This window comes from Carassius carassius, chromosome 14 (genome assembly GCF_963082965.1).
Source record: "Carassius carassius chromosome 14, fCarCar2.1, whole genome shotgun sequence".
NCBI lineage: Eukaryota > Metazoa > Chordata > Actinopteri > Cypriniformes > Cyprinidae > Carassius > Carassius carassius.
In genome coordinates this window covers 22,266,665-22,281,779 of record NC_081768.1, presented here as the reverse complement: position 1 = coordinate 22,281,779, position 15,115 = coordinate 22,266,665, and the positions used below count along the sequence as shown (strand labels likewise).

The following is a 15,115-nucleotide window of genomic DNA, read 5'->3' as shown; positions in this document are numbered from 1 at the left end:
CACCCACACGCTTCACTGAAGCGAGAGCCAACAAGAATACCGTCTTAAATGACAGATGCTGGAGGCTAATTGATTGGATAGGCTCAAAAGGGGGACCCTTCATGGCCTCCAAAACCGTCGCGAGGTCCCATATAGGGACTGACGGAGGTCTGGGAGGATTCAGCCTCCTAGCCCCTCTAAGGAAGCGGATGACCAAATCGTTCCTTCCTATTGACTGACCGAGCGCTGTTTCAGAAAACGCTGCGATGGCCGCCACATAAACTTTGAGCGTGGATGGGGCTCTGCCCTTATCCAACAGCTCTTGCAGGAAGGAGAGAACCTCCGTCACCTCACAATCAAGGGGTGAACATCCCCGAGCTGTACACCAGCTGGAGAACACCGACCACTTCGAGGCATACAGCAGCACTGGCCTGCGAGAGGAGGTCCCTCCTCAACGGCACTGGCCACGGGGCGATGTCTGCTAACCGCATCAAATCTGGGAACCATGGTTGGGTCTTCCAAAAAGGTGCTACAAGCAGTATTTAACATCTCGTTTCTCTCACCCGTTCTATCACCTGCGGAAGGAGGGAGACGGGAGGGAAAGCATACAGCGGGCAGGACGGCCATCTCCGTGACAGCTCGCTTTCGTTCTTGGAAAAGAACGCGGGGCAGTGAGCGTTTTCGTGGGACGTGAAGAGGTCCACCTCCGCCCTGCCAAATCTCTCCCACAACAGCCGGACTGTTTGCGGGTGTAGAGACCATTCGCCCGTGGGAATGTTGTTTCTGGACAGCCTGTCTGGACCCAGATTCTGCAGCCCAGGCACATGCACTGCCCTCAGCGAGCGCAAGTTGCACTGAGCCCAAACCAGGAGGCGTTCCGTCAGCCTGTACAGGTTTCGGGACCCGAGACCGCCCTGGTGATTTATGTAGGACACCACAGCCATATTGTCTGAACGGACTAAGACGTGGCGGACGTGATTCGGGGACAAAAGCACGTCAGCGCGTTCTCCACTGCCAGCATTTCCAGACAGTTGATATGTTGGAGCTTTTCCCGTTCTGACCACAGGCCAAAGGACGGTCTGCCCTCGAGCAGCGCTCCCCATCCCGAAGTGGAGGCGTCCGTCGACACCATCTTCACTTTCGAGGAAGTCCCCAGGCTTACATCTGATTGGTACCAGTCGTTTGCTGTCCAGGGTTTCAGGGCTGTAACGCAGCCCTGATTGACCTTGAGATGCAGTCGACCAGATACCCACGCCCCGCGCGGTATCCGCGCTTTCAGCCAGAACTGCAGGGGACGCATGCGGAGCAGGCCCAGCTGCAGAGCCGGAGATGCCGAGGCCATGAGACCCAGCATCCTCTGACATTCTCTGAGCGAAACAGTCGCGCCGCAGCGGAGAGAACTCGCCGCGCGGTGCATGCTCAACGCACGCTGTGATGACAGCCGCGCCTTCATGGACCTTGAGTCCAGAGCTAAACCCAAAAACAGTATCGTCTGACTGGGGTTCAGGGAACTCTTCGCCCAGTTGACACTGAGACCGAGTCTCTCGAGGTGATCGAGTAAAACGGTCCTGTGCTCCACGAGCTCCGCTCGTGATTGAGCCAGAATCAGCCAGTCGTCCAAATAGTTCAGCACTCGCATGTCTCTGAGTCTGAGAGGAGCGAGCGCTGCGTCCATGCACCTCGTAAACGTACGAGGAGCTACGGACAAGCCGAACGGCAGGACTGTAAACTGGTATGCCTGGCCCTCGAAGGTGAATCTCAAATATCGCCTGTGATTTGACACTATCTGTATTTGAAAATACGCGTCCTTCAGATCTATTGACATGAACCAGTCTCCTCTGCGAATATGCGTGAGGAGCTTCCTGGTCATAAGCATTCTGAAACTGCGTTTCACCAATGCCTTGTTCAGCTGTCTTAGATCCAGTATGGGCCTCTTGGGCACCAGAAAGTATCTGCTGTACAGCCCCCCCTCGCTTTGAGCTCGAGACACAGGCTCTACAGCCCCTTTGCTCAACAGTTTTGATATTTCGGCCCGAAGTAGGTGTGCTACTTCTGTTTTGACCGTGGTTTCGACGCGCGCTAAAAAGCTCAGAGGGCGTCGAAAAAAACTGTAATGAGTAGCCTCTCTTTATAATGCCTAGCACCCAATCCGAAACCCCTGTAAGCGCTGACCATGCATCTGCATGAATGGCTAAGGGCTGGATGCGAAGCGCGCTCTGTTGCCCGGGCAACGGCGGCGCTTCGGTGTGCTGCAACATGGGCGTTACGCCTGTGGCATTTAAAGCGGGGAGCGCGCTGATCACAGCGGGCAGATCGCTCCCCCTCGACCCCGTCCCGGCGCTTAACCGATTGAGGGAGGGCTGAGCGGGTCCCATGGGACTCGTGATGTCTGCGAGTAACTGTGGGCTGCAAATGTGCACATTTACTGCTTTTGACTCGCTGTCTGCCTGGGCAGAGCGTACGTGCACGGGTTTCGTTTTTACAGAAACCACCCGCCGTGTGTGACATAGTGTTTGTGGGCACTGAGGAGTGGGCACGTTTACTATGTGGCGCGCGTGACCGATCTGAGTCGATCTTATAGGCGCGAGCCCTGTGTGCAGGGCTGTGCTTACATGTGGAGATGGGAACTGAGGAGTGGGCATCGTCACTACATTTATAGCACCATCGGCCGTGGCCGGAACACCAGAAATAACACTCTTTTCGGGAAATATCTGGGTAGCCGTGATAACGGCTTTTGTGTGCAGGCAAGCGGGCACTCGTGCAGGCTTGCGCATTGCAGAAAACGCTGAGACAGTCACAATTCTTGGAACTGCAACAGCGACGCGCTTGGGTGAGAGCTCGGCCGCAGCGGAACTCGTACACCGGCGCTTTCCCAGCAGTGCTAGGATGTTTTCGGGGCTTCTGGCTTCACCGTAATCCTCTGCCGCGGCTCCCGCGGCGCGGGGCGACGGCTGGAAGAGCGAGAACGGGGTCCCAAGCTGCGTTGCTGACGCTGTCGTGATGACGCAGCTGGAGGCGGTGGGCGTGACTGAGAGCTCTGTGGGGCCGGTCTAGCGCGGCTCGCTGCAGAACCGGAGCGCTTCGGCAAGAAGTGCTTGAACGCCTGTGACGCTTTCTGGTCCTCAGCGAATCTCTCCACAAACTCGTTGACAGACGATCCGAAGAGGCCAGCAGGAGTCAGCGGCGCGTCGAGGAACGCAGCGCGCTCAGACTCCGCGATGTCGGAAAGCGTCAGCCACAAATGCCTCTCAGCCACCGTAGCGGAAGCCATAACCCGTCCCATGGCCTGTGCAGCGGACTTAGTAGCGCGGAGGGAGAGATCCGAAGCACTCCTCAGATCCGCGAGACAGATCGCTTCAGGTCCCATCTCATCCAGCTTGCGGAGGAGATCGCCCTGGAAAATCTGCAGCGTGGCCATGGTGTGCAGCGCAGACACAGCCTGCCCAGCAGCAGAGAAGATCCGTGCGGCGGCCGCTGACCATCGGGAAGCGATGCAGGGGAGGCCGGTGAAGCGGAGGGAACCGGCGAGCTTGCCAGAGCTGGAGGCGGTTCCGGTAGACGCTGAGAGCGGCGCTTTTTACAGCGCTGCGGCGCAGCGGATGATGCAGGCTTCGAGAAGAATGCCCGGCGAGTCCTCAGAGTCACCATAGGCATTAGCTCGAAGTGAGGGCAGCCGCCGTCAGCGAGCGCAAGCGCTGCATGGTCCTCACCCAGGCAGGAGACGCAGATGACGTGACGATCTCCCTCGCTGAGCGGGGCTCTGCACGAGCCGCACGAGGGCATCTTTAAAAAGATGCAGGTCTTTTATGAGTGTGCGTCGCAGGGCGAACACACACAAGGATATATATAAAGGATATAGGCGCTGGAGAGGGCAGCAGGAACGGCAGTGGAAGGCGGCGAAGGCCAGCAGCTTCAGAATGGCTCGTCCCGCTGAGATGCCTATCAGACAGCGCTTGCTTCTTCCGTGATCCAGCGATGCGTGAGCTTCGCTGAAGAGATGAAAAATCAGGTGAGTCAGCCTTTTCGAGCTCCTTTTATAGGGTTGGGCCACACCCGTTTCGGCGGGAAGTGGCGTGATGGGCGCGAAGCGTCCTTATTGGTCTGATATTGCATCAGCCTGCGCTCGATAGGCTGTGCACTTGCTGCACTTGAGCCGTCTCGCCTATGGCTCTGTACTGCTGCAAATGCGCTTTACAAAAATTCAAAATTAAGGATAATTTTTTGCTTCAGTATTTCATGAAAAGAGACTTTTCCCGTAGCGTCTTAGCTAAGATGCAGTATGAGAGAACTCTCGTAAGAGAACCTAATTTTAGATGAAAATTTCAGATGGCACTTAGAGGCTTTTGCATATATATATATATATATTAATGCAAACAAACATACATCATGGTGTGGGGTGGAGGGGGTGGGGGTTAATGATGGTCAATAATTACTTCCAGCAGCAGGGGGCGTTAGCGATCTATAACCAACAACGTGAGATTTAGTGTTCACCTTTCTTTAACCAGCCATGCTCTAATATGCATTCAAGCACGCTATAGCTTCTATACTTCTATATACTATAACATCATCAACCAGTAACATGAAGTATAGGCTACGCATCTTTCTGATGAAGTTTTAAGCCTTTTCTTTGTACTCTGTCGCTTCTAATAATCAGCTTGAGTGGTTCATGTCTCTGAACTCACCCAAACACTTGCGTAATAATCATCACCTGAATCTGAGATGCCAAAAATTACATGAACAAGCAAGCTGTGATGACGACGTGGATGCGTGCTTCTCATAACCAATCGTTGGGCGATTGATGTTGCATGTGTGCAGCTCTCAACATGTAAATGAATGACGTTGGCAGGATGAGCACAAGCACTATGACAGCATTCAACAGTAAGTTTCCGCTGCAGGTCAGATGCGCGCTCGAACTGGACGGACTGATGAAAACGGAAGCTGTGCGAGTTTAACAGGAGGATATACTCAATATAATAACATTTCTCGGGCTTCAAGACTTCAACAGAAGCGGACAGAATAAAGGTATGTCATATATAAAATTTGTGGTCCGTTACAGTTTTAGTGTGAAGTGTGAAAAAATAGCTTATAGTATTATTAAAATAATTTTATATAGTGTAAATTGTTTCAACACTTAAGATTTAATAGCAAATTTACAGAAGAACTGAATTATTAATTAGTGTCTACATCCTTTTAATTGCTTATATGGCTGTTGTATTGATTAATATATCTGCGACTATTCAGTTTGGCACTTTCTTTTTAGATTTTGTATATGCATTTGCCTTGATGGAGTTACATATTAGTCACACTTAAAATAGGCTATATGAAACCTTAAAATCATTTTATTATATGGGAGCGTTGTGTGTCCCTCAGATACAAAATGAATTACTCTACTGTAACAGTGAAAACATATGTTAACTTTTAAATATGTGTTGTAATAGACATGTTCACCTGTTGTTTTTCTTCAAGTAAATTGCTTTTGGTCTGTCCCAGCCCTCAATTTCTCACTTCTCTTTATTGTATTATCAAATACAGAGGTGTCAAGTAACGAAGTACAAATACTTCGTTACATTACTTAAGTAGAAATTTGGGGTATCTATACTTTACTTGAGTAATTATTTTTCAGCCGACTTTTTACTTCTACTCCTTACATTTTCACGCAAGTATCTGAGCGTACTTTCTACTCCTTACATTTTCACGCAAGTATCTGAGCGTACTTTCTACTCCTTACATTTTAAAAAATAGCTTCATTACTGCTATTTCATCTCGGCTTGTGTTTTCTTCCCGGCTTGTCATTCACAAAAAAAAAAAAAAAAAACCTATCCAGATAAATTGCGCCATCCGGATGGAGTGAATTTGATTGTGGTTGGATGAGTCAGTGTTGCCTTCGTTTATCAAAAAATATATTTCTTAAAAGTAGGATTGGGTATGGAACCGTTTTGCACCGAACAGAATAGGGACAGCAGATTTCGGCGCCTTTTAAATGCCGGAGCGATCGATTGAAATGTTTGTCTGGGTTCTCCGAAATGTACACAAGAAACATGTACGTCGCTAGGCTTTTTTTTAAGTGGGGCTCTAGCATTTAGCTCCATAAACTGAACACAAATTCACGATCGCCTCAGAGTCTGTCTCCCTAAATTTCATATGAGACCGGCGTCAGACCGGTCTCCTCCCCGTCTTTCAGCGCGCTATTCAATCCGCAGACCGCGGCGGAGCAGCGCGAGCGGACACAAACACAAACAGAGGACATAAGGTGTGTGTTTATCGATAGATCGTTACAATATCCGTATCTGTGCAGTTCTTTGTCATAAATACAGTTTACAAAAGGTCACGAGGGAGCAGTTGTATTCTCATCTGTAAAGTTTTCGTTTCTAAAATCTAGCTCTTAACACATATGAACGAACACATACTTTAATTACACTTAATCACAATTTAAATATACTTAATTTAATCATACGTACTTTATACATACACTAGCTACTGTGCAAAAGTCTTAGGCACATTTACCAAATGGGTGCTTTCTCTTCGTCCTCCACAAATTAAGCTACTGTAGGTAGTTCGGTAGCGAGACGTTTTAATAAATTATCGTTTGCGATTGACGACGCTATTGACAATGTTGTGATAATAGGCTGTACCAACTTTGTAACTCGTTATCCCCAGCCCCCCCCCCCCCCCCCCCCCCCCCCCCCAGGGGCAGAGTGGGACCAAAAAATCCGGGAAAAAAATACCGGGAAATTTTGTAAACCACCGGCCCTCGGTGGTCAAAAAAAAAAATGCTAAAAAATATATACTACTAGAGTCATAACCCTTGCAAAATTATTTTAAATATATTAAGAAAGCCACCACTACTGGTCACGTGGTTTATGGTTGGACTGATTTGTTTAGATCCGGTGAAATTGCTACACACACCACTGTCTACCTACCACTAATTAAATTAGTCATTATTATTAGTCTACCAACATTTACTAGCTTGTGCTAGTTCACGGGCGGCTAGCAATAACGTTGACGCCTGATTTCGGAATAAATCCGTAATTTTTGAGCACTTTGATCAGTGGCGTAGCCACGGGTGTGCCAGGGTGTGCCTGTGCCACCCACAGTGGCAGCTGGCACACCTAAAAATAGATGCAGAATTATTTTTTATAGTCTCAATAAAAAAATGTTTACTAAACTTGGGCTATTGTTGTTTACTTAGAAAATATAAAAAATTTTAAATCAACCCTTTCACGCGTAAGTTACAAATATTTTAACTGACTTGTTTCCATGGCGACGCGTCATGATTGTCACGTGACACACCGCAGCCACTAACAGATGTTTGTTTTATTTGGTTTTTCATTTTTTATTAAAATATATACACAAACTTGCTTACCAACTATCTGATATTCCGATTCTTCGTTTAAAAACCTTTATAAATTATCTTGATCTAACGAGATGAGCGCTGCAGTTCCTGTCAGCCGGATTTTACATACAGCACTTGAATTCCCCAGTTTCTCCCGAAATACATGAAAGTAAGTGGCTGTTGAACTGGACGAAGAATAAACTTTATTGTTCTGCTATGTGTGTCTGATATATGAATAAAACACGTCGGCAAATTACATTTGATTAGATAGTTTTTGCTGCTTCCAGTGTGTATTTTACAAGCTACCAATGTATTGTTTTACTAGTGATTATGTATATTTAAATGTATGAAACCTAAAATAAACATTATGTGGTTGAAAACACTGCATATTAATTGTGATATATGACAAGCGCTGAGCGCGTCCGTCTCTGGCTCAGCGCCAGCCAACGCCGAAAGCAGTTTGAATCTGGCAGTTCTGTGATGCCACTGAACATTCTAAATCATACTCTCAGGGGCACAGAAATAAGAATCCAATATATGGTGCAATAATGCTAAAAATTTTAAAATGTAATTTACATTTTAAATTATTTTTGTTAAAATATATCTACCGACATTCGGACTGCCAACCAATCAGCAAACAGCAGCTGACTGTGACCCCAGCAGTCTATGATATAAACAGCTAATTTTTGATTGCACATTGCTAGCTAGCAATATGTCGCAATATGTCCTTTCTTAATTTTTTTTTAAGCAAAAAACCTCGGCTTGATGGACAGCCGGACACAAGGCCTAACGTTACACCTGATGAGGATGTTTCTCCCTCCCCGGGCCCAACATCATCAGACAGTGTTGCCAGATTGGAAATGTCCAAGTATCGTACCAGAAGTTCAAAACTATCGTATTTGGAAGAAAATTATTACATTTAACAATTAACTACATTTTGACATGGCCTGCAAATTACCACTAGGAGTATGGTTGGATGGAAGCAGTGCGACAAAAATACTATCCCATAATTTTGCACAGTAATCTGACAATAAATGTGGCACACCCAGATTTTCATATGCACACCCAGAGTCTCTTTTCTGGCTACACTACTGACTTTGATGCATTCTCCTCCAGCATCCGCTTCTTCTTCATTCTGGCCTTTTCGGCCCCTCCTTTGTCCTTTCTCTTCTTGCCTTCCATGGGGGTATCGTTAAATGTTAAGCAACCACGCTAATCCTTCCTGACTGTCTTTTTTTTTTTCTAGAATTTGCGCGCTTTCTCTCTCTCTCTCTTTAGTCTGGCGTGTGCCATTTTTGGTTCATGCCATTAGACGAGGGGGAAGGGGGCGCTCATTATCTCCCTACATTTCTGTAAACAGACTTGACCTGCAATTGGTTCATTGGATAAACGAATTCCCCATTCCCAGGAGGTTTTACTCCATTCTATGTTAATTTAAGAACAAACAAATGAATTAAATACTCGTTTTTTGTTTGTTTTTTTGTGACCGTGAAAGTTCTGTATGAAGAATATGACTGGGGAGATGAGATGAGTGTGCAGGGGGGTAACTATGACTGAGAAATACAGTGCCGGCCGCCGCGCTCCCGCTCTCGCTCCGGCCACTCTCACGGCCGTTATGAATAATTTATAATGGGCCGATCATGAAAATTCATCAACCAGCAAGTCCCGATCGTCCCGATTGCCACTCCGCCCCTGCCAAACCCCCCCCCCCCCCCCCCCCCCACACACACACACACTGGACATAGCAGACGTATGTAGCGAATCATTTTTAGTTTTTGATTAATCACTTGGATTAATCTTTCATTTTGACAGAAATATAATGTTTATTGTACATAGACAACCATACAAGAGTAATTGTTACTAAGCCTGCACCAATGTCCTTGTCCATTGCCCTCGCAGATTCCTGCAGCTAAGCTTGGATGTACATTTACATTCCATTAAAGGTTATTGATGACATGGTTCTGAAGTTTGACTTTTTGAACCATTACAATACTTAAAGGCAACTAGTCATCATATCTAGTTCTTTAATGTATCTGCATTGTACTAAAGCTTGTTCATTTTCAATGGGCATATATGCGGCTGAAACAGGTAGCCTAGTGCATCCCAAATTTTTCAACATTAAAATTTTAATATAACATTATAGTCATTATGGCCTTTAGAAAAATGTTTTTTTGAGGAGGTGGGGTAGTGCACAATAGGCCCCTGTGGCGCGGCCTAAGCTTTTGTTCTTAATGGCATTTTTTTTCTTACATTACTTTTACTTTTATACTTTAAGTAGTTTTTTAAACCAGTACTTTTACACTTTTACTTGAGTAAAAAGCTTGAGTTGATACTTCAACTTATACAAAAGTCTTTTTAAACCCTAGTATCTATACTTCTACTTGAGTAATGAATGTCAATACTTTTCGCACCACTGATCAAATATACATAATGAATATTAAAAGAAAAGCTAATGTTTTATAATTATATATTTGTTAGATTTGATTAAATTTTGCCCCCAGTTTATGCATCAACACTGTTGCATCCTAACTAACCAGTCTAATAATTATCACAATGATGTCCAATTTCATTAAAATAGATTAATAGCTCTGACATAATGACAGTCATCCAAGGATTTGAACTCTTTAAGGATGAGGATTGTCAGTAGGGGGCGATTTTAAATATTCAGTCCTGTTATTATGGTTTTGTATTGTAAACAACTTCTTCATAAAAGTGCCATGACACTTAATGTCATGACCTTGACCACCTATGTATAATTATGGCTAAATTGGTTAAAAAAAAGTCAAGTCTATTTGTTTGTTTAGAAATATAGCTATATGGAAATATAAAAAAGATATAAACATAATAGCACAAAAAATAAAAAGGCACTGTATTTTGAATAAAGTCATGGACTGACCATAAAATATAAATATGGCATCATATTTCCCACAACAATCTCCACACCTCTTGGTTGTTGTATGTTAGGTCTAGTCTAATTCACCTTGATGCATGAGGTCTAGAGTGTACAGGTATGTGTGTGTACACACGTGTGTACATGTTTATGCTATGTTGTGGGGACATTTGGTGTCGTATAGTAAAAGTATAGTAAAACCTGAATTTTTTGACACAAGGGTTTTTTTTATTTTTTTAAATAGTAAATTATGTTTATATGAAAGTTTAACAATGCAAACAGGCTTTCTGTAAGGGGTAGGTTTAGAGTTAGGGGATAGAAAATATAGTTCGGTCAGTATAACAGTAATAGAAGTCTATGGAAAGTCCCCACAGTTCACAGAAACAAATGTGTGTGTGCGCTTGTATCAATGCCCATAAGCAAGGGCGGAATTTACAAGAATTACTTTGAAATAATTGTAATACACTGACAAAGGCCTCTGGTTGCCAGATGATTTTTTGCAAAGCACAGACGTCACCATACATGCCAAATCATGTCTAGGCCTTTTGTGAGTTCACTGAGAGTGACTGTTTTATTTTTATTATTCATGAAAGATTACAGTCATGAAGAAAAAGAGAGGCTTTCAAGATTTAAAACATTTACAACTGGTGAAGTGATCAAGGAACATTGTAATATGCTTTATGGCATGTTTGTCTGTTTTATAGGCAGTAAGTTGAGCTGCCTTAATATGCGCCCTAAGCAAAGCCATAATTAAAGGACAGCATTAAGTAAGAGGATCTATCAGTGTTGTTCTAATGACACCATAATATAGACATGAAACACACTGCATTCAACAGCCTCACCATTCTTTGCAAAATACCACTCAAACAATTGGACTCAGCATGCTCCTAATAGCGCTTCCCTGGTAACATCTTTTCTAACACTCCACAGAAATCTGTTAAATATTCTCTTTCACACTTTCTCTTTACTTTCATTCTCATCTAAAAACTTTAAAATACTGTTATATAGCTGGAAACAAACTTTAGGAAGAACATCTTCACAGTTCACTCAGAGCTTGCCCATCAGTGCAAAACGTTCCTCTTTTTCTACAGTTAATGACTTCTCTAATTTATATCTGCTTTTCACTGTGTTATTTTAACATTGTTTAATTTGTAATACTATTGTAGTATTTTGATTCATATTTATGTAGTCATCTTAATTTTAGTTTGTTTTAAAAAATGTGCTTTTGTAATTTTTTACAATTTTGTTTTGTGAGCAAATATTTCTATATTTTTCATCTTCTATTGAGGTTTTGTTTATTTCAATTTTTTTTTTTCTATTTTTAGTTAATGATAACCACACCAATTTGATCAATTTGGGTCTCATTGTCAAAATAACATGAATAGTTTTAATAGGCCTTTGTACTATCTAGTCTTTAACTGTTGAATAATTGAACAGGATTTGTGAGTGTGCGTGAGCGTGGGTGTGCTAGTGTGTCGGCTTATGTGTTCACAGTTTTATTATCCTTCAGCATTCGACTATGACTTCTGTGTGTTCAACAGACTGCAAACAGGGTCGAGTCCTTCAGACCACCATCAGCTAAATGAGTATGATGGAGGCCTGTTTCATTATTTTACCAAGCTTCATATTTGCATACCCACCTGCACACACCAGTGTTGTCACTGTCACACCGCAGCCTGGAGCAAAGTTTAGGTGGCGTGTTTGGTTGCGTGCATGCTGTTAAAACCATGACAGTTTGAACGGGAGTCAGGAAGGGATTTTTTCAGGGATCACGGACTTAAACAAACATGCAAATGCTGCAACTGACTTGTTGGAGCACGAATTTAGATCAATGTGTCTTTTTTGTTAAAGGAATAGATTAGGCACTATTAAAATAATCTCATTATTTACTCAGTTCCTTCAGTGTTTCTCATGTTTATTGCTGTGCACGTGTTATAAAACATTGAGTGTTTAGCGGGGTCCGTAAGATTTAAGTTTATTCTGCAAGGTCATATTAAATTGATCAAAAGTATCATATTTCTGAAGGATCTTATGACACTGAATGATAGAAATCTGACTTTGCATCACAGGAATAAATTATATTTTAAGATATATTCAAATATAAGTAAGCTGCTTTTAAATTATAATAATATTTTACAATATTAATGTCTTTATATATATATATTTTTATTAAATAAATGCAGTGTTAGTGAGCAAAAGAGACTTTAAACACATTATTTTAATGATGCCAACTTTTAAACTGTAGTTTAAGCTCTATATAATTTCTGTCTATATAAATTTTGGTTGCCACAAATACTTCAGTCTTCTCATTTGAATCATCTGGTCTAGGTCTTTATTTGTATATTACAATGAAAACTAAGTATATAAATAATAAAGTGAAAATTGCATTTTAGGTTGATTTGTGTTTTGTTTCCCCATTAGAATGACAGATATAATGAACAACCCAGAACACAGTCTAGAAGACCAAGGCGTTTCCTTTCAGGTTGGTATCTAATCTTTTCATTGGTCATTTCACCTTCAGCTTCAAACAAATATATATATATGTGTGTGTGTATATATATATATATATATTTCTATTTTATTTTCTGCTATATTCCAAGTCTTCTGAAGTCATACAATAGCTTTGTGTGACAAATACAATAATAGTTTTTGGTGTTATTTCGTCACTTTGTTGCTTGACAGTCCTGGTCTACTTTCAGTTTCATTAAATGAAAACAGCCTAGTTATTCTGCATTCCATTTTGTGTTGCATGGAAAAAAAGAGAAATTCATACAGGCTTAGACCCAAATGTGAGTGAATGTGATAATATATTTAAAGTATTGGGCAGTACTGTTTCTTTAAGTCAATAAACTTACTGTAAATTGAACATTCAACATGACAGTCAAAATCTGCCATCATTTATTTTCAGATTTTCCCAGATACACAGGAGCGCCACCCCAAGGTGTTCAAGCGAGTGCCCTCCATCGTAGTGGAGCCCACAGAGGGAGAGGTGGAGAGCGGAGAGTTACGTTGGCCCCCAGATGACCTGAGAAGCACAGACCCTTCCAGCCAAACCCAGATATCACACAGCCAGAGTACAGGTGTGTAAGAGAATAATTCAGGAAAATGCATTTTTTAATTTTTCACAACATTGCAATGTGCAATAATCTCAAGAGGACCATCTGAATAAATGCTGCCTGAATTCTGCTTATATGTGATTCAGTTTAGAGAAGTTATTTTTATAAATGACTTGCATGCATTCCCCTCCCTCAGATGAAGTCAAGTGCAGCAGACTGGAAACATCAGGGGCAGCTGAGCGTGACTGAAATTCAACAAATACGTTGTCACAAGTCTGCCATTATCACAAGTCTTGGTTCTCACAACATTTTCACACTTAGAAAGACACAAATACTGACAAGCAACACAATGCGATATCTGAGCACCCTTTATAACACATTCATGGCTTTAAAAAGACTTTTGAAAGTCTTCTGTACTTTTTAAGATCAAACTCATGACACATTTTATCTTTGGAAAGTGGCTTTAGCAATCTTACATTGCCTTCAGACTTGAAGGCCTAGTTTTTCTTTCCTGATGCAGAAATATACAGTATCCTCTATGTCTGAGAATATACTGAAAATATGTAGAATTTGAATGACACAACAAAACTGGATCGTATGAGCTCAGTTCATCTGAGAATATGAATGTACAGAATATCATTCAATATAAATGTATAAAAAACACACAGTTCCTGGATCTCAAGTAAGCAATGTACAGACAGCTAACCAGTATTGCTCTATTATTTAGCTTTATTGACAGCTGATCATGTTAGTTCACTTAATACTCGGATACTTATCAAATAAATGGATGTAAAATATAAAATTAATTTAATGTGTGAGATGTAAATATCACAAAGTGATACAGATTTAAACAAGCACAGCAATGTGGGAAACTGATTGCCAGGTCCACATAAATATTTGAGCTCAGAAAGTTAAATCGCAGCTTTCTGTGGTCAAATATTTATGTATATTTACTGTTTATGTTTATTGGCCAATCAGAATCAAGTATTCTAGAGAACCGTGTAATGAGCACAACATACTCAGTGGGTTTGGATGCTTTGATGATCCATTTCAAATCTAGAGAGCGATGTATTGATTTGTTATCATGCCCTCCACTTTGATGTAACCCAGAAGCCTGTGAATGCATATTCTAAAAAGATTGCAGTGACCACTGTGAATCTCTCATTCATGTGAAAATTATTCATTACACGCTCTGCGGCTGAAAACTCTCTCTTCTCACCATCTGGCTGAGGCTTGTGAGGAATGACTGCTACTGAACTTCAAACATGTCTGCCTGTCAATCAGCCTGGGGACAAGGACTTCCTAATATCTCCAAGCCCTGTCTGACTTTCTGCAGACTTTAAATTATTAGAGGCGTTTGTGCACATACACAATATTTTCAAAGCACAACTGCTGGAGCTAGAGTCCTGCACTGGACTACAGATGGAGACTGCCTATTATAAAGCATAACTTCTGGCTATAATTAGTTGTGTCTGCTAAGACAAGCATTGCGTGCTATTACTATTTTCTTTCTTAGGGCTAGGAATTTAAACAGACACTTATCCTTGAGTATTATAGAACTTATTCTAAACCGTTTGTACATCAGGCATGAATGATACACCATAACATGCTGGAAAATACTGGGAAGGCAAACTCTGATATTGTGTCTGCGAGTATTGCACATATAGGCATACTACACTTACATTTTCATGTACATTTTTACATGATGATATCTACTTTAACAGTAATAGTTTAGATGTTGTAGTAATATTAACGTGATTCTTAAACCACTTCACAACATACATTACCCTACTGATATTTTCACAATTTCTAAATTCTTATAGTGAAAATGCCTTGATGTTGTTTATATATATAGTC

General features: G+C 42.2%; 1 protein-coding gene across 1 annotated transcript; it reads left to right on the top strand.

Moving 5' to 3' along the window:
* Positions 1-4,777: 4,777 nt before the first annotated feature.
* Positions 4,778-14,641, top strand: si:ch73-49p17.1 (protein LBH). The gene is made up of 4 exons (XM_059566679.1): positions 4,778-5,001; positions 12,624-12,684; positions 13,111-13,282; positions 13,455-14,641. The coding sequence occupies exons 2-4, from the start codon at positions 12,625-12,627 to the stop codon at positions 13,505-13,507; spliced, it is 285 nt and encodes a 94-aa protein (XP_059422662.1). The 5' UTR covers positions 4,778-5,001; position 12,624; the 3' UTR covers positions 13,508-14,641.
* Positions 14,642-15,115: the final 474 nt, after the last annotated feature.

What these genes read in the sequence shown, in the direction of transcription:
- si:ch73-49p17.1 (XM_059566679.1), top strand. Translation starts at nt 12,625, where the DNA reads ATGACAGATATAATGAACAACCCAGAACACAGTCTAGAAGACCAAGGC. An exon ending in ACCAAGGCGTTTCCTTTCAG is followed by an intron (nt 12,685 to 13,110) that starts GTTGGTATCTAA and finishes ATTTATTTTCAG; the next exon opens with ATTTTCCCAGATACACAGGA. An exon ending in ATCACACAGCCAGAGTACAG is followed by an intron (nt 13,283 to 13,454) that starts GTGTGTAAGAGA and finishes CCCCTCCCTCAG; the next exon opens with ATGAAGTCAAGTGCAGCAGA.